Raw genomic sequence first — 23,304 nt, 5'->3', positions numbered from 1 at the left:
CAAATATACTAAAATAAGGGAAAAGAAAGGGTAAAGAATATAAGCCCTAGCTATTTGTGCCTAGTTTCGTCTTAAATTTGCATTGTAACTCCTTCTCAACCTTGAAATAGTGTCACGTCTATGAATGTATTTGTAAATTTGACATTTATGAGAGAGAGAGAGAGAGAGAGAGAGAGAGAGAGAGAGAGAGAGAGAGTAAAGGAAGCATATAAATAACTAAACGTAAAATATAACAAAAACACATTCAAGATATATATATATATATATATATATATATATATATATATATATATATATATATATATATATATATATATATATATATATATATATATATATATATATATATATATATAATGAAAAGAAGTATATGAATGAATTTGAGAGAAAGGAAGTAACTTCATTGATTACTAATGGAGAATACAATGGTTACTTATAATGTAAGGTAATGTTCTTTCTACTAAATATGAGATAACATACATATCATTTAATCTCATAAGTACCTTCTAACTAAAATAACAAACTCTAGAGAAAGTTAGTTATTTGATTATTACAACTTGTCTACATTACTTGAGGCACAAGTCACTTTTATCCTTTTTTATTGTGTTTAATATTAGCAAATTATTTTGTAACACCCTCCCACAAGTTGATGGTTAATATACATCAAGGATTACTGACTTGGATAACAAAACATTAAAAGGTTGAGGCAATGATGGTTTGGTAAAGGTCTTTTCCTATTTGAACTCCTATTAGAACTTTGATGGAGGCTACTCTTACTTCTCCTAAATCATTTTGTAGGTTTGAATCTTCCAGCTCTGTGCAAAGTTGACATATTTTAGGGGTCTGGCGGAGGGGAGGGGGGGATTCTCTCTTGGTATTTATGGTCTCGTTTTATCATGTCGACCTACCCATTGTCTAGCGGGTACTTTGGTGTGTGATATAGGGTAGATCGAGCTTCTCCCAAAGTGTTGAAATATGATATTAGACACATAGGGATTACCGACCCTTAGCCTATATGTTGAACCTAGGGAAACTGTTCTACTTACGCTGGTTGAATAAGGATAAGAGACCCCGAGTAGTGGCATAGGGAATTAACTTTCTATACAATGCTTAATCCTTCTTACGTTGGCGGACTAGGGATATGAAGCTCCAAGTAGTGGTTATTTAGTTATTTTGTGGGGGACTGACTATAACAATTTAGTTAATTTTTCGTGAGATTATAAGGATAAGACCATTCATACAAGGCATCATACATCAACAAGAGAGGATAAGGAGATTCTAATGCACAATCTAACCGTCTTTATTTCTTCTGTTTAAACTTGTAATTTGTTTTCCATATAAAAACCAGAACCCCCCACAATTTACTATTTTTCCTTTTCATTGCACAATTGTTGACTTGTTCGAACACAGTCCTTGTGGGTTCGATCTTTTTATTACTGCGGCATTATCGATACACTTGCCGAGAAGTCATCATTAACCTTGGGGTTCATTTTTGTCCCTTAACTTAAAAAAGATCCATATTGATCCCCTAACTTTTCAAAATGTATCATGTTAGTCCTTGTCGTCTAATTAATGAAGAAACAACTCAAAATTTGATCGCTAAATTCATCGGTAATTAGACAAAAGGACTAATATGGTGCGATTTGAAGAGTTAAGGAACCAATATAAATCTTTTTTAAGTTAAAGGACCAAAATGAACCCCCGAGTTAAGATGCATGACTAAAAATGGTATTAAACCTTGATTAAATCATCAATGTTGATTAATCTTTCGTCAAGGCTAAAAAGGTTATGACAATAATTACATTTATTTATAGTGAGATTATTTTTCCCTTTAGCAATAAATATACTCATAAAAGACTTGGAATTACAATCTGGTTGATAACCTATACCCGTTTTATTATACGAAGCTCTTTGATTATATAAGATCATATAAAGGTTATATATTCCTTTTGTGAACTTACTTAAGATTTCATGTAAATATTCATTTAATTTATTAAAGAATCATAAGTTTCACATTTAATAGACTTCACAACATATTTTATAAGTTGATTCAGTTCATCTATAATTCTCTCATTTTTATCTTCAAGAGATTTCACATGATTCCTATAAAGTCACAATGCATTTTTCTAATTTATCATTTTCTTTGAAAAGTTTTATATTTAAATCATACAACTGATTATAAGAAAGACTGGTTTTTCTAATCATCATATTAACCAGTAGTTTTAAAACAAATGTTCACCTCTTCATCTGATTCTCCATATGATGTTTCTGATGATGCTTTATTTGATTCTCCAAATAATGCTTCTAATGATAATTTTGATGATGTTTTAGATGATTATTCGTCTGTTTCTTTAAAGGATTCTTCAAATGATTCTTCAATCGATACTTCAAAGATTTGTTTTGATAATTCTTCCTTAGATGCTTCAAAGTATTTTTCAGATAATTATTCATCTAATACTTATGGTGATACACTAGAGGATTCTTGAGATGATGCTTTAGATACATTCTAATTTTTCTCTCTTATCTTTTCCTCATCTTGAAGTAATTTAATTAACTTTTTGAATTTCTTAATGATTTATGTCTTGTTTGACTTACCATGTAAATTATCAACAACATTTGTATATCTAGTTTTTAGTACTTGATTAGTTTTCCAATATCAGATCTTTAATCTTAGATACTTATTAGTAATACAATTTTTGAAATAATCTGCAAGAGTTTTAATACCAGAGAACCATCTTTGAATATTTTCTTCATTTTCAATTGGTGTCTTAGCTTCTTAGTCTGGTGTGTTATTCTTTCCTTTTTGATCTCAGCCAATATTTCATAGATCTTTTTAAGGGTGTCCCAAACTTATTTAGTACTGTCAAATCTAGAAACATTATTGTAATCTTTAGTGCTTAACACACTTATCTTCAAGTACTTTATTTTACAACTTTGTTGCACTTTTTTCCTTTTCTTCTATGGTCCATAAACTTCTTGGTTTGTTCACCATTTTATCATTAATGAAATATGTAGGAACAAATGAATCATTTTGAACATAATCCCACAAATCAAAATCAACAACATCTAATTTCATTCATTATTTCTTTCCATATGATAAACCTTCCACCATCAAACTGTGTAAGTTTATTCATAAAAATCCTATTGTTAAAAGAATTATTTGAAGTCATCATACTATCTCCTATGACGATTAATCTTATAACAAAAGTTATACTCTGATACTATTTGTTGGTCAAGTGGCTCCAAATACAAGAGAGGGGATGAATGGTGATATTGAAATTTTCAAAAAAGGTTTATAAAACTTTTGATTGTGAAAACGTTTATGTTAGATGATAGAAGAAAGAAGAGAAAAGGAAGCGAACTAATAGACAAGAGAAAAGATGGAGAAATAAGCATCAAGTTAAAGTAAATAATGTAAATAAATGAGATAAGGGATAAAAATATTACACTAGAGAATTATCCTAGTTTGGTCTAAACTATTTGATTTACTCTAGTCTCCAAGAGTTCTCCCTTGAGATTTCCACTAAATCAATCTTTAAGTTTTTGCACAGGATCAATCCAACACCCTTAAAAAATAACCTATAACTGTTACACATACTCAACTCAAGAACCTTTAAACAACCAAAGCTTTTTATGCATACTTAGCACAAGAACCTTATCTTAAAGCTTTTTACAAGTTTGGCTTGTAATATTTAAAACTATTACAAAATGATCACAAGAGAAGCACACCCTTGGATAAGCAATTTCAACATATAACAATAGAACATAACTCTCGTATGAAACTTTTCACTCTCCTGACATTAAGACAACTCTAGTGAAAAATAACTTTATAAAATAATAAGAGAAATAATGTTACTAACGAGTTTCTATTCAGAAAATTGGTCTATTTTAAAATGAGAAGAAACCTCATTTATATAGGAAGAAAGTTTGGCTAAAAAAGGAACCAATGCATGAGCCTTTTAATGAGTTAATCGATTCAAACTATGTATCAATATATTAACTAAACTAAACTAGGAAAATTTGATTTTCTACGTATCTTAATCGATTACCATCCTCATTAGTTGATTTGGAGACATTACACTTTTAATCGAATACAAGAACCTCTTAATCACTTAGTCAATGTATTTTTACCTTCCTAATTGATTAGATAAACTTTTAATCAACTAAGCGCTTGTTCGAAATGGTTTTAAGAAGTTTCATAAAAAGAAAAGATAATTTTTAAATATTTTGTGTGTGTGTGTGTTTGTGCATTACCTTTGTACCTCCAAACATACTTTTGTTCATTTTATAATTTACTGATCAAAACTAGGTAAACCCCTAAGCGCAAGACCAGTCGAGCTTTCACACTTTCACATATTTCACAACTTTAAGATCACAACTTCAAGACTTCAAGTTTCTTTGCTTGATGAAACTTTTTATAACAACTTCAACTAGAACTTGACACATTTGACTGGCGATACTTGCGATATCTCTTTCTTGTACAGATGTCATCATGAGAAACTTTTGACAGAGTTGTCGTGATCAAAACCACTTGACAATTATCATCAACACAACCATTTGAAAATTGTCATTATCACAATCATTTGATGACATTACCCGCATAACACATAAAAGCACAAGGGTGTGACCTCCCTACCTTAGTTATGTAGGTTCACACGAGAGGCCTACTCAAAGTGACATCCTAGTGACGAAATAAATATTTAATGCACATGTTTCCAAGGTAACCTACTCTTACTCAATTTATCACATGTCTCTTTCCTAACTCGAATAAATCTTCTAACGATCACATAACATCAGGACAAAATTTCATTGAGGTCGGTCTCGATTGTTTCACAATAGCCATAACTTCGTATATAATAGAAAGGACACAATTAGACTGACCAAATACAAAAGACCAATTAAAAACTCCGTCCATTCAGATTGACGAACATGTGTACTCTCACTAGAAGACTCACATTGAAGGCATGCACCACACACATGTCAACAATTGGAATCCATCCAACTCTCCCTCCCCCTCACACAGGGTGAGACATTCACCGAAGGCGGTTCTAATCGTTGTTCATATATAAATGTGATCTTGCATCACACAAAGGTACAATTCATTTTACACTTGCAAATTTCTTCTTTATGACTTCACTAAATTTCTCCTCCATGTTGGACATTACCAACCCACCATCCACATCAAAATAACTTTAAAAGTCAATGTTACTTTATTATTTTTCTTACTCTTTATATGACTTTTATATGTTGAAGTTTAACCATAAAAACTATGTTAACTTTATTTTTACTTTGAAAGAAAAAAATACAAGAGAGGTAATATTTGAGTACAATTAAAGGAGGTATAGTTAACAATTTTCAAATATGTTATTAGGCCCGTTTTTAGTTTTTGAGCCCATCAACTAAAGCAAGGTTTTAGTTTGGTAGAACCCTGAAACATTGCGAGTGCAGAACCAACGCAAACCCTAAAAACTCTCCGATAAGAAAATGGCCTCCGTTGCCGGAAACACCGCGAGATCGATATTCCGATCATCCTCCGCCTGTCGTACTGCATTCCGAATCGGTTCGGAAGCTAAAGCGGCTCGTTCTCCTTTCCGAATCGCCTCCAATAAGCCTACATCGCAATTTACATTCAGGTAATTCACCACTATTTTTGAAAGAAACTGAAATTGCTCCCTCGGTAGCATTTCAACGAATCAATCGTTTTTTACATGCTTTGTAGTGCTGAATTTAGTGTTAGTTCAATTGCAATAAGGTTAATTTACTGAGATGGAAATGAATGAATTTGATTAATTTTTTGTGTGGAATTGTTTGTGTATGAAGGAGTCCTGTTGAATTGAGCTTCTGTGTGGAATCCATGTTGCCGTTTCATTCGATAACTGCTTCTGCGTTGATGACTTCAAAGTTAGTAGTTTCTCAACGCAGCTATGGTTGGCTTCCTGAAGGTAATGTCTCTGATACACAATGCAATTATAATATGTTACTGAAAGGTTCAGTTTTGTTTTATTTTGGCATTTTAAAGTGTTTTGTTTTAGTGGCATTAATTATATTTTGTGAAACATTTTTAGCCTTTGTTTGTGTATTAATTGAAAGTCAATATTATTAACTGTAATTATATTTGATTAAACTATAAGATAAATTATTAAGAAAGATCTCGAGATTAACAATTTGGATAGAAGTATGGTCCTTCGAGAAATCATTATGGTGAAAGTTGATCCATGTAGCCGACCCCAGTGAGATAAGGCTTGTTTGTTGTTGTTGTTGTTGTTGTTGTTGTATATTTGATTAAACATTCTTAATATCTTGCAAATGGCATGTAAAACATCTTCCTTTTCTTTATCCTTTGTTTGCTGGTTGGGAGCTTACCGAGAGTTGTTTGAAGAAAAGACAGTTTTCGGAATATATTTTATAGCTAATTAGGACTAAAAAGAGTAATATTGTTTTGTGGTATTGTAGTCCCACCCTATGGGTCACCTGTGATCGTTTTTATTGCCTGACGGATGGGTTTTACTTTTGAATTAGGTAGCTAAACATCTGTAGGATTCCTTGTGTTCTTTCTTCAATTTATTTTTCGGGTAAGTTGGTGTCTTTTTTGAATTCTTGGGTTAAACTTAGTCTGGTTAGTGTTGATATGCAATGCATTCAAAAAGTATATGAAATAAAATTATCCATGCTCTTGGGAAAAAGTGGTTGATATATGATATGTCTGATGTAGACTGCATCTTTCTGTAACTATTAATCTTGTAGCAAAGATTGATGGATTAAGTTATTCCCTAAATCTTCTGCTTTCCTTGCTCTAAAACAACTAAAAATCATCTTCTCTTTGTTTGTAGGCAAAGAGAAGACTATTTGAAGATCAAGAAGCAAGGTTGGGATGACATGGACCTCTTATGATGTTCGGCTTTAAACAAAAAGAAAATCTGATTAAGAAAAATAGCTAGATATATATCCCTAATTATTTAATACATTTAGAGCAAATTTGTCTGCTCTTGGGTTAGTGAATATCATTAAGCTGAATTCTCAGTTTACTTTGTGTTTTAGGAAATAATTATTTCTGTTTTTATCAAGCATATTGTTTCATATTTTATGCATCTTGAATGTAATTGTCGAGCCTTTGAATATGATTTTTGGACTATTCTTACCATGTTCAAAGTCCTAATTATATTTCTCCTTATTCTTCTGTGGCATCTAAAACCTATAACTTCGACAAATACCCTACCTTCTAGTTAGAGTGTCTTTTGAGTTCAATTTATTTCCTGTGTCTGTTTGTTTGATTATTTGAAATATTATATGCATCTGTTTTGTGGGACTTGGCTGCTGAAATTCTGTCACTAAATCCATAATTGATTCAATTTCTAGGATCAATTGATAATAAAATACTGATCTCTTTTGTTTAATCAGATTGCAATGATGATGTGTGATAACTATTCTGAAGATTGAAGCAATCTTTTTTGTATTATCCACTTCGTGAGGGTGTCTTGGCTGAGCCATTGGCGGGTCAAATTAAGTCTCAAAGGCTGAAAGGGATTTTAAAAATATAGACCTCCTGTAACTCTGTTATTTCTTGTTAAGATTCATAAAAGCCTACTGTTTTATCCACCAGGGTTTTACTGTCCAAAGCCAAATAAGCTGAAATTGTATTTCCATAAGAATCAGTTAGGGATGGTTAACGAATGTAGAGTTGGAATATTTTCACTTTTTTTTACTATAATCTTGACCAGACCCTTATCTCTATGGTTGATTCCAATTTACTCTTTCTCCTTATCAATTAATATGTTCCATCAATTTTGGCTGTGCTATCGGTTTGGTACTATCCCTCCGAATCAGACTGATAATGTTATTGCCATGATAAATTGTTTTTGGAGTACAATATTTTTCATGTGGGTAGGTAGTATTTCAATTTTCTTATTTGTCCTATCTTTTTAACTTTCAGAAGGAGAGGGATCATGATGCGATTAACTACAAAATGCAATTCAGATTATGCTCTCAAAATTTACTTCGTAGCTACCAAAGCTCGATTGATAATATCAAAGATTGATTGATAATGTAGTACACGGAGTAAAAAATGATTTAGGTATTTAAACCTGTATGTTTTCTTGATTAACTTTTAAGTAACTTTGATTTTGAGAATCATGCGTTTATATATGAGATTTATTAGATATTTAAACTTTACGTTTTCTTGATTAACCTTTAAAAGGAATTTGGTTTTGAGAATTATGGTTCGAAGTTTAAATTTATTTTTTAATCTAATATAAAGTTGACAAATCTATGTGTATGACAAATCTATGTTCTATAGATTAGTCTTTAATTTATTTTTTTAGATTCTTCTTAATCTGAATGTTGAATCAATAAAACATAAATAGGAATTAAAATGGCTTCTTGAATTTTTTCTACGGTAAAAAAACATAAAATTGTTTATAGAGTCTAAAAACATCAACTTTGAGTTCCGTCTCTAAGATCTTGTTACCATACTTCTTATTGAGATATGAAGCTATTGTGACATTTGAGTGAAGAACGACTAAAAGAAAGAGAAGAAGAAGACTTCAAGAAAGAAGAATGATAACTTCATTGATGTTACACGTGTTATGATACAGGCTATATATAGAAAAGCTTATCACATAACAACCAATCAATGTGTAACTAACTAGTAACAACCTTACTTCTAATATCTATATCAACAATATTATGATTAACTAATTTAATCTAAAGACTAAAATTAACTAATCATAATAGCCCCTCTCAAGCTAAGCATGGTGAATGTTGATCATGCCAAGCTTGGAAATAAACTTGTTGAAGGTTGAAGTAGATAATGCTTTGGTCAGGAAATCCGCGAGTTGCTCATGAGTGGAGATTGACAGTAGCCGAAGTAAACCTTGTTGCAGTTTTTCACGAACCAAATGGCAATCGATCTCAAGGTGTTTGGTTCGTTCATGGAACACCTGATTGAGTGCAATGTGCATTGCACTTTGGCTGTCACAGTAGAGTACGGGAAGCTTGGTACATGTGATGTGCAACTCTTTCATAAGAGCTGTCAACCAAATCAATTCACATGTGGCAAACGATAATGCCCGATACTCAGCCTCGGATGACGATCTGGAAATAGTATTCTGTTTCTTTGCACGCCATGATATGAGAGAAGTACCCAGAAAAAAACAATAACCTGAGATGGATTTCCTTGAATCGAGGCACCCTGCCCAATCAGAATCTGAGAAGCCAAGGAGTTGTGGTTCAGCATTCCTGCGAAACAAAATTCCTCTGCCAGGACTATTCTTCAAGTAGCGTATCACTCTACAAGCAGCATGATAGTGTGCCATTGTTGGATTGTGAAGAAACTGACTGAGTTGTTGGGTGGCATAGGTGATATCTGGACGTGTGGTGTTAAGATACAGCAGACGGCCTATTAAGCGTCTATAAGCTCCAATGTCTTCAAAGGCTTTGCCATTATCAGCGTGCAGTTTGACTGAAGGATCAAGAGGTGTGGGTGCTGGTTTTGATCCAAGCATACCAGATTCCTGTAAGAGATCTAGACAGTATTTTCGTTGTGATAATGAGATCCCTGCTTTTGAATGAGCTACCTCGAGGCCAAGAAAATACTTGAGTATTCCTAGATCTTTGATGCTAAAGTTTTCATCCAGAATGATTTTGATACGATCAAATTCAGGCATAGATGTTCCAGCTAGAATTATATCATCAACATATACTAAAACAGCTGTAAAATGTGCATCCGTTTTCAAAGTGAAGAGGGAATAATCAGAAGTAGATTGAGAATACCCTTGTTGAAGTAAAAGAGCTGTTAACTTTTCATACCATTTGCGACTGGCTTGTTTTAGACCATATAAACTCTTTTGGAATTTACATACTTGATTGGGCCTGTGACATGAAACACCTTCAGGAATGGTCATGTACACATCTTCCTGCAATTCCCCATGTAAAAACACGTTATTAACATCAAGCTGATGTAAAAACCAGTTGTTGATGGCTGCAGCTGCAAGAAGAGTTCTGACAGTAGTAAGCTTTGCTACTGGTGAAAATGTATCAAAGAAGTCAAGCCCTTCGATTTGGTTATAGCCCTTTGCAACAAGCCTAGCTTTGTACCTCTCTATTGTGCCATCTGCTCTATGTTTTACTTTGAACACCCATATGTTGCCAATTGGTTTGACATGTGGTGGAAAATCAACCAAAATCCAAGTTCTATTCTTGTCTAATGCATCTAATTCAGACTTCATGGCCTTGGTCCAATCCTCAGATAAACAAGCTTCTTTGTAGTTCTTTGGCTCATGTGTAGGTGTGATATTAGATGCAAAAGCACGATGAGATGCGGAAAGAAAATGTAATGAATCATAATTAGAAATAGGATAGATAGATTTAGATGTACCTGATGATGACTTGACTGCTGAAGCATCGGATGTATTGCAAACATAATCTGAGAGATAGTTAGGTGTATGTTTGACTCTGACAGGTCTGGACTGAATGTGATCATTTTCAGTATCGGGTGTATCAGGCACATATTGAACATCATGGTTCTCATCAGGATTTGCTAAAGTTTCAGGATTAATGTTAGGATGGTGGTCATGTTCCTCAATAGTGGGTTCAAGACTTTGTGAAGGAACAATGTTAGGCTGGTGTTCATTTTCCTCAATAATAGGTTCTAGACTATGTGGTGAAACAGGATTGATAGAATTATGGTGTGATGAGTCTGAGGGTTCTGTGTGAGGATGATAATCCCAGTTAATAGAGTTGGAATTGGAATAGGGGAAAATGTGCTCATGGTGTATGACATTTCTAGAAACGAAAATAGTATGACTGTTTATATCATATAGCACTGCACCCTTCATACCATTCTTGTATCATAAGAAAATGCATTTACGACCTCTTGGCTCAAGTTTAGTTCTATGCACGTTCAATGTTGATGCAAAGGCTAGAGACCCAAACACTTTGAGACTATGCATATCATGATGTTTATTATGCAGGATGAAATGGGGAGAAAAATTGTTTAAAACACGTGTGGGAATCTTATTGATAATGAATGTGGCATGTAAAATGGCATATGACCAGAATTTCTTTGGGAGTTTTGACTGAAAAAGGAGAGCTTTTCCAACATTTAATAAATGTTGATGTTTCCTCTCCACTCTACCATTTTGTTGTGGAGATTCAACACAACTTGTTTGATGTATGATTCCCTTAGATGCATAAAAATCAGGAATGGAAAATTCAGGACCATTATCAGTTCTGATAATTTTGACATGACACTTATGTTGATTTTCTATGAGACTGACAAAATTCATGACATGCTGTCTAGCTTCAGATTTAGCTTTCATTAAAGTTATCCATGTGTATCTGCTACAGTCATCAACAACAGTTAAGAAGTATGAATTACCATGTAAATAATGAACAACAAGGGGTCCCCAAATGTCAAAATGAATCAATTCATAAGGGTGATCAGCTCTACTAGTACTAACAGTATAAGAAAGCTTTCTTTGTCTAGCATAACAACATACATCACAAACATCTCTATGATTAACTGTGATAAAGGGAAATTGAGAATGTAAGTACAAAAGTCTGTTTTGGGATAAATGTCCTAGTCTAAAATGCCATAGGGCTCTGTCTGGTAAAGTGACATTGGCTGCTAAAGCAGGGGTTAAGGCTGGTGAATTATTATCTCTCAGTATTAAGAAGTACAATCCATCTTTCTGCTCAGCAGAACCAATCATCTTCAATGTGAGTTTGTCCTGTATAACACATTGTGAATTGAGGAAATTTACATTGAAATTAGAGAATTCACACAATTTTGAAACTGACAGGAGATTTAAAGAAAACTCAGGAATAAGAAGAACATTGTGCACTATGAATTCAGGGGAAAAATTAATTGTGCCAGAATAGTTTGCAACAAGGCATTGTCCATTTGGCAATTTAACATTAATAGGAGTGATTTTCTTATACGAGTAAAACCATTTTGCAGAACTGCATATGTGATCAGAAGCTCCTGAATCAATGATCCAAGAACCACTGTTACTACTATGCATGCAATGATATGTGTTACCTGTTGATGAATGACCAACATCAATTTAATTTGAAGAAGCATGTCCTGAAGATTGACCAATGCTGGATTTCTGAATTAGCTCCATTAGAGCACTGAATTGACCTTGAGTTATTGGTGAATTGTCACTTTTGATGTCAGCACCATTAGAAGAAGATGCATTATCATTGCCTTCTGATGCCACATTGTGAGCTGAATTTGGAAACTGCTTCTGCATATGGGGAGGTACACCATGTTTCTTGAAGCAATTTTCAACAGTGTGATTGGTCTTGCCACAGAAAGTGCAAACACGAGCTCCATGTTTTGAAGTACTGGGTCTGGCACCAAACCTCTTGGAATCAGCAACATTAATCAGTGCTTGAGACTCATCATTGATAATAGGAAGCTGAATTTGTCGTTCATGTTGAATCACCATGGAAAAGATCTTATTCATGTTTGGCAAAGGATCCATTAACAAGATTTGAGACTTAACTACAGCAAATTGTTCATTCAAACCAGTTAAGAACCTGATTATGTGCATCAATTGGTGGTTAGATCTTGCACTGCGCATAGCTTCACAAGAGCATTTGATGTGACATGTACAAGTTGGTAAAGGCAAATACAAATCTAATTCTTCCCAAAGAATTTTAAGATCAGAGAAAAAATCAGTTACCGATTTGTTTTCTTGTTTGAGACTATAGATTTCTTGCTGCAGCTCAGAAATACGAATAAGATCACCCTAAGAAAACCTTTCTTTCAAATCATTCCATACGTCAAGCGCATTTTCCATGAAAACGATAGACTGAGAAATTGAATCTGAAACTGAGTTCATGATCCAAGAATGCACCAACATGTTGCAACGATTCCAAGCACGCAAAGATGGATCGAAAGATTCAGTGGGAACGGGAAGAGAACCATCAATGAATTCGATTTTCATTTTTCCACCAAGAGCTCTTTTCATGCTTCGAGCCCATGAATGATAGTTGGAACCTGTGAGTTTTGGAAGAACGGTAATAGAACCGGGACCATCACTAGGATGAACAAAGTATGGAGAAGTTTGATCCAAAGCCGGATCAAGCGGGGAGGTTCGAGAAGGAGCCATGGATGCAAAAAAACGAAGAACTGATGAAGAAGATCAATTCAGTTAGATAGCAGCGGAATGGGGATCGATATGGCGATTGATACCATATTGAGATATGAAGCTATTGTGACATTTGAGTGAAGAACGACTAAAAGAAAGAGAAGAAGAAGACTTCAAGAAAGAAGAAGGATAGCTTCATTGATGTTACACGTGTTATGATACAGGCTTTATATAGAAAAGCTTATCACATAACAACCAATCAATGTGTAACTAACTAGTAACAACCTTACTTCTAATATCTATATCAACAATATTATGATTAACTAATTTAATTTAAAGACTAAAATTAACTAATCATAATACTTCTCGTGGACGAGTATTTAACTTGTCACTCCCAAATTATACCTGACATCCCTCGTACTTTTATATTGTCAAAGTTGTCCATGGCTAAAAATTGAATGAAATTTTCATTCAATTTTCGATAGGTTTAACAAAATTTCCGGTATAGTTTAAATTTTTTGGCCGTATATTTTAAATTTCTGGTATACCGAATATTTCAACCTAAACGAAATTTTTGGTAGGGTATTTATTTGATTTTTTGGACGGTTAGGATTTTGCCAACAATTTTGGATGGTTGTGATTGCATCGACAATTTTGTGTGGTCAAGAATAAATTCAAAGTTGTATAAATAGGGGGTCACATGTTTGATAAAAATATCTCAAAAAATGTCTCTTCCTCAATTTTTGATTAAGACAGAAGTGTATTTCAACGGAGCTTCACCTCCCGTAGAGTTTCGGCTTCCGGATGACACCACATCTCTTGTCAGCCTGACGTCCAAGTTAAATGAATTATTTTCTGATACTGATACCAAGAAGGTGAGAAAAATCGAGTTTCACGAAGATTAGATTGATAGTGACAGGATGGTGAAATACAACCTTATTGAGTTGAAGACTGACAAAGATGTGAAGGAAATGTGGAGATCATTTCGCCGTAGAGAAACAAAGGGGTCGATCGAGTTAGATGCTAGGCTTTCAAGATCTGTTGACGACATAATGGAGATGCTGAAACGTCCATAATCATCTGGTAATGTTTATGATTTTCTTATTTATTATTGTTTTCGTAAGTTATGTTTAAGTTAATGTTGATGTTGCATATGTATTTCAGTTAATGTTGACGTTTAAGGTATGTCATCAAAAATATTATGTAATAAAAAGTTATGATGAAAATGTCTGAATAGTATACAAATAATACAAATAATACATAATATACGAAATTCATGATATACAAAAGATGTCTAAATAGGTCCCCCACAGACTATGTCTGCAACCCCAAATAATTCAGTATAAACCTTGCCATATGGGTACCAAACCCATGAGGTTATCTATAATAACTGGAGTCATCTAGAGGTGTTGCTGGGCATCGACATCAGCTGTAGGAGGCAACATCATGTCATCAATAGGTACCCCAATACCAGAAGGCTCTGCATCAGCAGTATGTGGGATGATATGAGGGTGTGATACAATGAGGTACCACTAAAAGTAACCATCCTCACACTACGATGGATGTTAAACCCTAATTGCTCGATCTCTAATGGCACGACCGAATCTGATGAAGATACTCTGAAACCACCAACCAATGCCCGCAGATGGTATATCCGAAACTGGTCGTGGGATACTTTGAACATAACCATACTGTCGTAGACACCTCTCAAGGAAGTGTCTAACATCCATAGTCTCCCATCACATATAACCTGAATATAATGACGACTCCTCAAACTCACCGTGGACCCAATGACCAGTGTATGATGTCCAAATGACTCCATCTACAGTCAGCGCGTCGAGCCTCGTCTTGTACTCAGCAACACCACTGGAGTGTGTCTGTCTGACCTTCCATCTCTTTTCCCGTAGGTGGGGTTGTTAGGATAAAATTTCATGATATTGAGGTGTTGGTGGCTTAAGAAAGACGAATCTTCCTGCCACCCCAAGTTGTACCAGGAACCCCCCAAAGGGGTTGTGATTACGCTTTTGTCCCTACTATAAATTACCGATTTTTAAAAAAAGTTTCGATAAATTCTGGATTTTTCATACAATTATCGGATATTTCGTAAAATTTTCCATTTGGAGGTAGAATTACCGAATTTATTTCAAAATCATCGGATATTTTGCAAAAGAATGTCGAAATATCGAACATTTACAAAATTTCCAGTAAAAATTTAAGGTTTTCTGGAAAAATTATGAAGAATTACCGGATTTTTGAAAATTTTGGAAAGAAGTTATCAGATATTTGGAAAAATCCGGAAACAAATTAAACCTACGGATTTGTAAAAAAATTCAGAATGCACCAAAATTTTCAGAAATTTGAAAAGTCTAGTTGGCAATACTAAATTTTTTAAAAAACATTATTTATTTATTTTATTAACAAAGTTAAGCGGATGAAGCGTATACATAAAAGGCAAAAGTGTTATAATATCATTACAAATCAAATTATGACGACTTCCTAGCTACTTCTTCCTTGTGCCTAATACGTCTCACATATGTCGATTCTCATGCTCTTGCAACTTCACTACAGTCCTGTCTCCATCGGTTTGTGACAGAAGGCAAAGGACAATTGAGTTTCAACTTCACCTGCACCCAATGATTGTTGGTAACAAAACCTACTACAATCATTTTGTGTCTACTTTATGATATGTATGGATCTATCACTAATGGGAAGAATGTGATGTTAAGATTCGTGGACAACAAGACCAGTATAACATTGTATCTATAAGAAATAGGGCAATCCAAATCAGGAATCGTCATCCACTTTTCGTGACCCTACACACCAAGTCATTAACCTGCAACACACTTTTAACTTCTAGCACCATGTCATAAAACAAATTGGAATACAATTGATGGTGTTGATTAACTTTAGTATATAACTTCATAAAACAAATATTTTAGTTTTGAAGACACGTTACACAGTTGAATTTCAGTTGGTTTTATACATGATCTATTTGTACTCTGACTTCCCTGTGAATCCTCAACATACTCTCACTGTGAAGGATCACGATGCACATCACTCTCTTCACCATTTTTACTCTTTTTAGTTCCCTTCTTTCCCTTGTACTTCACTAGTGGTGGACACATATAAGTTGTGGATGGAAGTGTTAGTTTCCAAAAAAAATCTTCATCGCCATCTGGCCTACAATATCCAGTGTTTCGAAATACTTCTTTAACTCTCATACTCTTCTTCTAAATCCAAATGTGTCCCACTATCTTCTTCAACGACCTCATGTTCTTCAATAAATAATTTTGTTCCAAAATACATGTATCGAGTCTAACAGAATATACTCTCCTTGTATTTGATACCCTGCAAGTTCACATGCACAAGGTAACCCATAGGTATTTTTAATGAAGCAACCACATGTTGTTTTGTCACAATCAATGAATTTTATCCTTTCTACCTCTTTTTTAATGTGTTGTATACACTGTCTTAAAACAAAATCGTACAATCTGAAGTAAAATGGAGTGTTATATCGATGCTCAATGTTGCAAACACTTTCCTGAAGTGACACTCTAATTGAACCTAATTGCAGTTTTAACATGGTGTTAACAACATCCCAATTTCTACATAAATCTCCTCTACTGCTTGCCAACATATTTTTTAGTCTTTAATGCACAAACTCAATCCTAAAAAACACAAACACAATAAAATATCATTATCTGATAATTACTAATGTAACTATATTCATATTAACATCAATGTTCTTGTTGGTTGTTGTGTTCCATATATGAGTGACTCTATTAATCTAAGTAGTAACAAGTCTTTCTTTATATGGTGTCAACCAAGTTTCATGCACACACTGAACAAATTTTGGAATATCAACACATACAACTTCAAAATGTTTTAGGTGTACCATAAAATTAGTCTTCGTATTCGAATATATAATGTTAGGTTTTGTAGATCTTGGTAACGCTCGTTAGGTTTTCTGGATCTTTATCTTTCAATGCAGCAACTATGTATCTAGGAGTCATATTATATTTGGCCATGTGATCCACAAACTTTCTTTCATTATCTTTTAAACGACCTAATATGTCATTCCTATCTAGCATATGATTGTGAAATCTACACTTGACTGTAACCTTCCAACCGCTTCCACTTGATACAGATCTCAGCATAAATGGATATTTCACTTTCATAGTATAACTCTCTACAACCACAACCTTCTTCTTGTAATTTTCCCTCTCTCACTACTCATAATCAATTTATCTTTCTTCCCTCTCATCCCATTTATGGTATCAAAATGAATAGTAATAACAACAATACCATGTTGTCTACCAACATACTGCACCCATGATAAAACGTCAGTCCGAGAGGGAAATATCTGACATTTACAACATATACAAAATAAATTATCAATCTATGAGATATCATAAATAAGGAATGCATAAATGTGTAAAAAATAAATATTTATGTAAAACATATCGCATTAGTGGTGAAAAACTAAGTAAAATCCACTTGGGAACCATCAGAAACAAGACCGCGCAATTGAAGCATATTGAACTACCTGATTTTTTGGTCTGTGCAAACAATCTGGTATACCAGACTTTCCAAAAAATCTGGTATTCAACATGTTTTCTAGAATTTTCAAAATCTCCAGTAATAACAACATCAAAAACTTTGCAAATTCCAGACTTTTTAAAGAAACCAGTAAAATTACAAAAGATTTCGAATGTTTCCCCAAAATCCGGTAAATATTCAAGGGATTTTGGGATTTTTCTTAAAAAGTAGGTAAAATTTCAAGGGATTTCATACTTTTTTGAAAAAATTTGGTAAAACTGCATAATAGATAAGAGTATTTGTCAAAAATCCGGTAAAACTTCAACAGATTTTCAGATATTTGGAAAAAAAATCCTACAAAACACCATACTATATTTTTAAATGTTCGATAAAAATACCTAAAAAATCAATATCGCAGATTTTTTGTATTAGATATTTTAAAATAACTACCGGATATTTTATTTCTATCAAATTTTTATAAAGAGAATTTTTACTACAATCTGAAAATTTAAATAATAAAATAATATGAAAAATGAATTTGTCATTATGAAAAATTGTGGGAGGATGAGTTACAATTTCGAGGTGGCAAGAAATTTCTCCTTAGAAGGTGAGGTGAGTGAGGGTGATGAACACGGATTTGGTACGAAGTGAAAGACTACTAGTTTAAGGCATGTCTTGACTTAAAAATCTGGTGTTGAAGGTTCACCATATCAGTGCATTGATAAATAAATTTAAATGTTAAAAAAGAGTGATGGTTACTCATGAGACACTAGTAAAAATTCAGTTTTGAGAATTCACTGTTGTTGTGATGCTTTTAGAGAGTAGAAGCCCAAATTAAATTGATCCGAAAGGCAGCCTAATAGATGTAGGGTTTGCTCTTTCCATCACCAAGAAAAATTACTGCTGTCCCTAGTGACCGGAGATGGACACATCTAAAATCAGACTAATAAGGATGTTACAAATGAAACACCTATATTTTATTAAATATTCAAAAATACATCTCTAAATTATCTCAATAGAATGTTCACCCATAAATCCACATATCAATGCATGACCAACATAATAACTCATGCATGACACATACAATAGTTAAAACAGTAAATTAAATCTAATTAAGGGAATTCTTGACCAACATTGTAATAAGAACTTTACTTGGAATCCAAAATGGGTAGAAAATAAAATCTGTATTTTTATGAAATTGAAGAAATTTATTTTATTATTAAATAATATCCATTAATTATTAAATAACCTTAAAATAAAATACCAAAACTTTGTATAAAAAATCCCAGCACATCAATACATCATAAATACTAAAATATTAAGAAATCAAAATAATTACTCATGCATAACACATACATGCACATACATGAATTTGAAAATATTTTCTCATAAGGGATATTTTTGAATTTTTAAGGGTGTCGCACGATGGAAAGAGCAACCCCAAATATGTATAACTATAATTAATTTTGATTGCAAGCATCCGATTAAATGTAAGTGAAAAAATTGTATAAAATTGAAAATTTGTTTAACATATTCAAGTATAAATTGCACTAAACTCTACCTACTTTGTGGCTTGAATTTCATAATATAATATATAGCAAATTATTTTGACCTAATATCAACATTATTTTAGTGAAAATACAAATGACTTCTATAATACAATTGTTATACCTTAGACCCTCAATTGCTCAGAGTTAATAAAAGTATAATTTATACTACTTTTATATCAAACTTGCTTAAAAAGCAAAAACATCCCAGCAAAACACACTTTACTTCTAGCCCAATTAGAGAACCAAATCAATTTTGAAAATCAATTCTATAGAAAAAATGTTTGTCAAAAGTTCCTCCTCCAAACCAACGCTTACCATATTTTATGCTACGATTAAAAATGGTATCATGTACAAGAAAAGTAACAAGTGCGGACTTCAGAGATGCATTTGCGGGAATCTCTGGTGATTTGCTCAAAGAGAACTGTATGTTACACTTTTATTTGGGAAACATTTAACAATATTTACGGTTGCGTATCAAAAGCACAAGCATTATCAATTTTAAAAAATGACCTGAAATGTAAATCTTAGCATTAACCACAGCAATCTTAAGACTAATAAGCAAGACTATACCATATAAGAACCAGCACAGCAATCAATTTTACCATGGTGACACAAAAATTGGAACCCCTTGAAAAAATCGTAAGCTAAAAATCACTCTCGAGTGACAGTGACCAACTCATATTCAACTAATGAAAGATTGTTATCTTCTCTAACTTCAAAATTTGCAGGTTCTGTGACCTCTACACGCCCCCACATATCAACTGCCAGCCTCATAGATCCCTTGAACATGTCAATCTTGGCATTACGCAGAATTAAAGTTGCACCAGGTTTCATGAGGTCCACTGCATAAAAGTAAATAGATTAATCACCGTTAGAATAAAACTGAGCTAAACTTATATCCCATTCCAAAACAATCAAGAAACAAGAGCACTAAACAAAGCACAAAAATTTGTACAACAGAATGGATTGGGTGATAAATATAACACTCATGGCCACTAACTATACGCTAGCTTTTACTTGTCATGCAAATGCACTCTTAATTTTCGCCAGCCAAATGGCAATCTAAAGCGCCCATTTACCGACCCCAATGGGATAAAATTGGTGGTTGTTGTTGTATATAGGAATTTACTCATACCATCCAATACTTCGAACTCATAAGGTTAAACCCTAGAATATGAATTTATCCATACCAACCAACGAATTTGGTTAATGCTACATATCTATCACCGCAATGCTGAAGATGGGATGTCTACGGGCTCCAAACGTTACTATGCTACTAGAAACCCAGACATTCAATCCATTACCTATAGCCTATTGGGAAAGCTTCGGTTAGGGCGCACTTAGTCCCAACATTGTCAGGAACCACGAGACAATATCACTTTAACCTAATTCCGCACATCCTCTTGATACTTCTACGTCGCAGAATTTGAACAAATTGTTAGTCTTCTGCAATCCACTCTTTAGCATAAAGTGTATATAGCGGATATAGTGCTGCTATAGCACTATAACACCTCTATTTTTCCGAGACCCGCAATAAATAACAGACTTGAAAGTATTAATATCTCACAACCCACAAAAATTCGCAAAAACTCTGAAACAAGATAAAATCAACAAACTCTAAATCAAAGTTGTGGATTTCCAACATTTACATAACCAGTGAACAACAAAACATAATCATCAAAGTATCATAGGTTCATTCACATTACTGAAAGAAACTCTATCTTAAAGTCAATAAAATATCAATAACATTGCATATCAAAAAAACACTTAAATTGCACACAAAAAAGTTATGTTATGATGAACAACACGCAACACACAACAAATCATACCCTGTTCGTTGCGAGCGGTGAAGATTATAACTGCAGTTTCGTCTCCAACGATGCATTCAGCGATACGGGAGGGGCGAGAAGCAATCACCGACGATCGACCACCGCGGCTGGGGACGGTCTTCACCGGTGAAGAGTTAACCACCTTCACTGTCAGAGTGTGTCCGCTTGTTCCTGGTTTCAGCTTATCGGCCTTCACGAACACTGGCTTTCGCTTTATCGTTTGAGCCTCCATTGATTCACAGCTCGCGCTTCAGCTTCGTCTCCGAAAGAATCGATTGCTCGAAGCTGATCACGAACCAAAGTTAAGAAAATCTCTAACCCTAGTTTATATCAGCTTTTGATTTTGGATTTGGGGATTTCATAAATCTTGGGCTTTTTTCTTTTTTCGATAAGCCCGTTTTATAAGATTTTAGCATAAAGATTTTAGCATAATCTAAACTTATGATTTCTTATATTTGTATATTTTAGAAAAGAGGACTTTTTTTCTTTTGATAGGTTTTTAATAAGTATCGAGTATTATATCATTTTTTTTTAAATATCATTTTTTTTTACAAGTTTATGGTTTCTTAGGACTTTTTATAAAGATTACTATATTTTATTGATTTCCGCGGAGAATTATCATATATTTAAAAAAAAACTAGCAAAAATGTATTGTTTTCGATAATTTTTTGAGATTTTTGGAAAATGTATAAAGAAATATCAAATTTTTCAAGAAAAACGGTATATGATTTTGTAAATGTTAAGTATAACTATCGAATTTTTAAAAAATATTGGTAATCAAAACTAAATATAGGATATATTGAAAAAATCGGTACATTCCAAATTTAAAAAAAAGAAGGTAGGCAGTGGTTTTCTTTATATGTTTTTGCTTTGTAATCTAGGTTTTTGATATTTTTAACATAATAGTGATATTAACATATTTTATCAAAAGTATATATACAATAATAATTAACCCGATAAAATATATACATTTAATGATATTATACTATAATATGAATACAAAATAAAGTATGTTGACTTCCCAACTTCTGTCTAGTGTCTTATACGCCCCACATAAGCTATTTCTCATGCTTTGTACCTTCACTATAGTTATGTCTCTAATGACCAGCAACGGAACACAATGGACAATCGAGCTTCAACTTCACATGAACCCAATGACTGTCGTTAACAAAATCAACTACAATATATTGGAACAAAATTGGTTTGTCTCACATTCCTTGGATTTTAATGATAACAAAATATTTAAAGAACAATATGATATACTAATGTTTGTTCAAGTGTGTGAAACCATAAACTAAAATTCATATTAAATCCAACTATTGGTTCTATCTATGAACATCCAAAGATAAGCGTGAAGATCATATTCTGATGTATCAGAAGCTGAAGAACTAACTCTGAAGAAGTCATTTTCTAAAGAGGTCAGCATTCAAACATCAGAGTTTGAAGGAATCAGCCTCTGAAGAACAGACTTTGGAGAAATATGCTTTTGGTGATCAGAACCTGAGCTAGTCAAAGCGCAAGGACCAAGTTGACACTGATAGGTCACTGTTCACCTCTAAACTTACTTTATCACATGATGACCTAAGCTATAGTTTCTTCATAGAGTGTGCTGGGATACAACTGGTAATTCCTTTTGTAGCAAAGATTTTTCAAACTAGGTTTCACCTAACCTGACAGTTTGGTGAAACATCCCAACGTCTCCTAACATCTCTTTTGAGCTTCTCAAAGGACTCTTTTATCGCATCTTCAACGATTTTCTTCACTATTTAAGGAACTACAAAATTTGAAGATCAAACATATGATATACACGCATACACGCTGAACATGCTAATAAACAACGATTGACAACTAAAGATAAGCTACTCTGTTAAAGTCTTAGCACAAGCTAAACTTAGGATTTCTTATCCTTGTATATCTTAAAAATCCTTAAGTCTTAAAAGAGTCTTATTGCGTTGTATTATTTATACATCTTTAATTGTATATCAAGTGTATTCACCCAACAATTATTTATCTGCTAGGTAGATTGTTAGAAGTCTCTTAATAAGGGTTTGAGCAAGAAAGTCCTTAGCTTGTGTGCTAGATCAAGAAAGTCCCATACTTGTGTGTATGAGCAATAAAGTCTTTAGCTTGTGTGCTAGAGCAAGAAAGTCTCATACTTGTGTGTGTGAGTAAGGAAGTCTTTAACTTGTATGCTAGAGAAAGGAAGTCTCATATTTGTATGTGTGAGCAAGAAATGCTTTAGCTTGTGTGCTAGAGCAAGGAAGTTTCATACTTATGTGCGAGCAAGGAAGT

At 33.4% G+C, this 23,304-nt stretch overlaps 2 protein-coding genes across 8 annotated transcripts; one reads left to right on the top strand and one right to left on the bottom strand.

Moving 5' to 3' along the window:
• Positions 1-5,394: 5,394 nt before the first annotated feature.
• LOC127086917 (protein NUCLEAR FUSION DEFECTIVE 6, mitochondrial) lies at positions 5,395-8,127 on the top strand. 7 transcript variants are annotated; one of them, XM_051027741.1, is made up of 4 exons: positions 5,395-5,633; positions 5,821-5,942; positions 6,831-6,865; positions 7,931-8,127. In XM_051027741.1, the coding sequence occupies exons 1-3, from the start codon at positions 5,485-5,487 to the stop codon at positions 6,848-6,850; spliced, it is 291 nt and encodes a 96-aa protein (XP_050883698.1). In that variant the 5' UTR covers positions 5,395-5,484; the 3' UTR covers positions 6,851-6,865; positions 7,931-8,127. The 7 variants fall into 7 exon arrangements, with proteins under 7 accessions (XP_050883698.1, XP_050883697.1, XP_050883695.1 ...); XM_051027740.1 differs by lacking the exon at positions 7,931-8,127 and adding an exon at positions 7,399-7,731; XM_051027744.1 differs by lacking the exons at positions 6,831-6,865; positions 7,931-8,127 and adding exons at positions 6,520-6,572; positions 7,399-7,731 and having other exon boundaries at positions 5,408-5,633.
• Positions 8,128-19,655: 11,528 nt separating this feature from the next.
• Positions 19,656-21,423, bottom strand: LOC127086916 (uncharacterized protein At4g28440). The gene is made up of 2 exons (XM_051027737.1): positions 21,013-21,423; positions 19,656-20,025 (listed from the first exon to the last, which is right to left on the bottom strand). The coding sequence occupies exons 1-2, from the start codon at positions 21,242-21,244 to the stop codon at positions 19,835-19,837; spliced, it is 423 nt and encodes a 140-aa protein (XP_050883694.1). The 5' UTR covers positions 21,245-21,423; the 3' UTR covers positions 19,656-19,834.
• Positions 21,424-23,304: the final 1,881 nt, after the last annotated feature.

The sequence above is a fragment of the Lathyrus oleraceus genome, chromosome 5, assembly GCF_024323335.1.
Source record: "Lathyrus oleraceus cultivar Zhongwan6 chromosome 5, CAAS_Psat_ZW6_1.0, whole genome shotgun sequence".
In the NCBI taxonomy this organism is placed as follows: Eukaryota; Viridiplantae; Streptophyta; class Magnoliopsida; order Fabales; family Fabaceae; genus Lathyrus; species Lathyrus oleraceus.
This window is presented reverse-complemented; position numbering and strand designations above follow the sequence as displayed.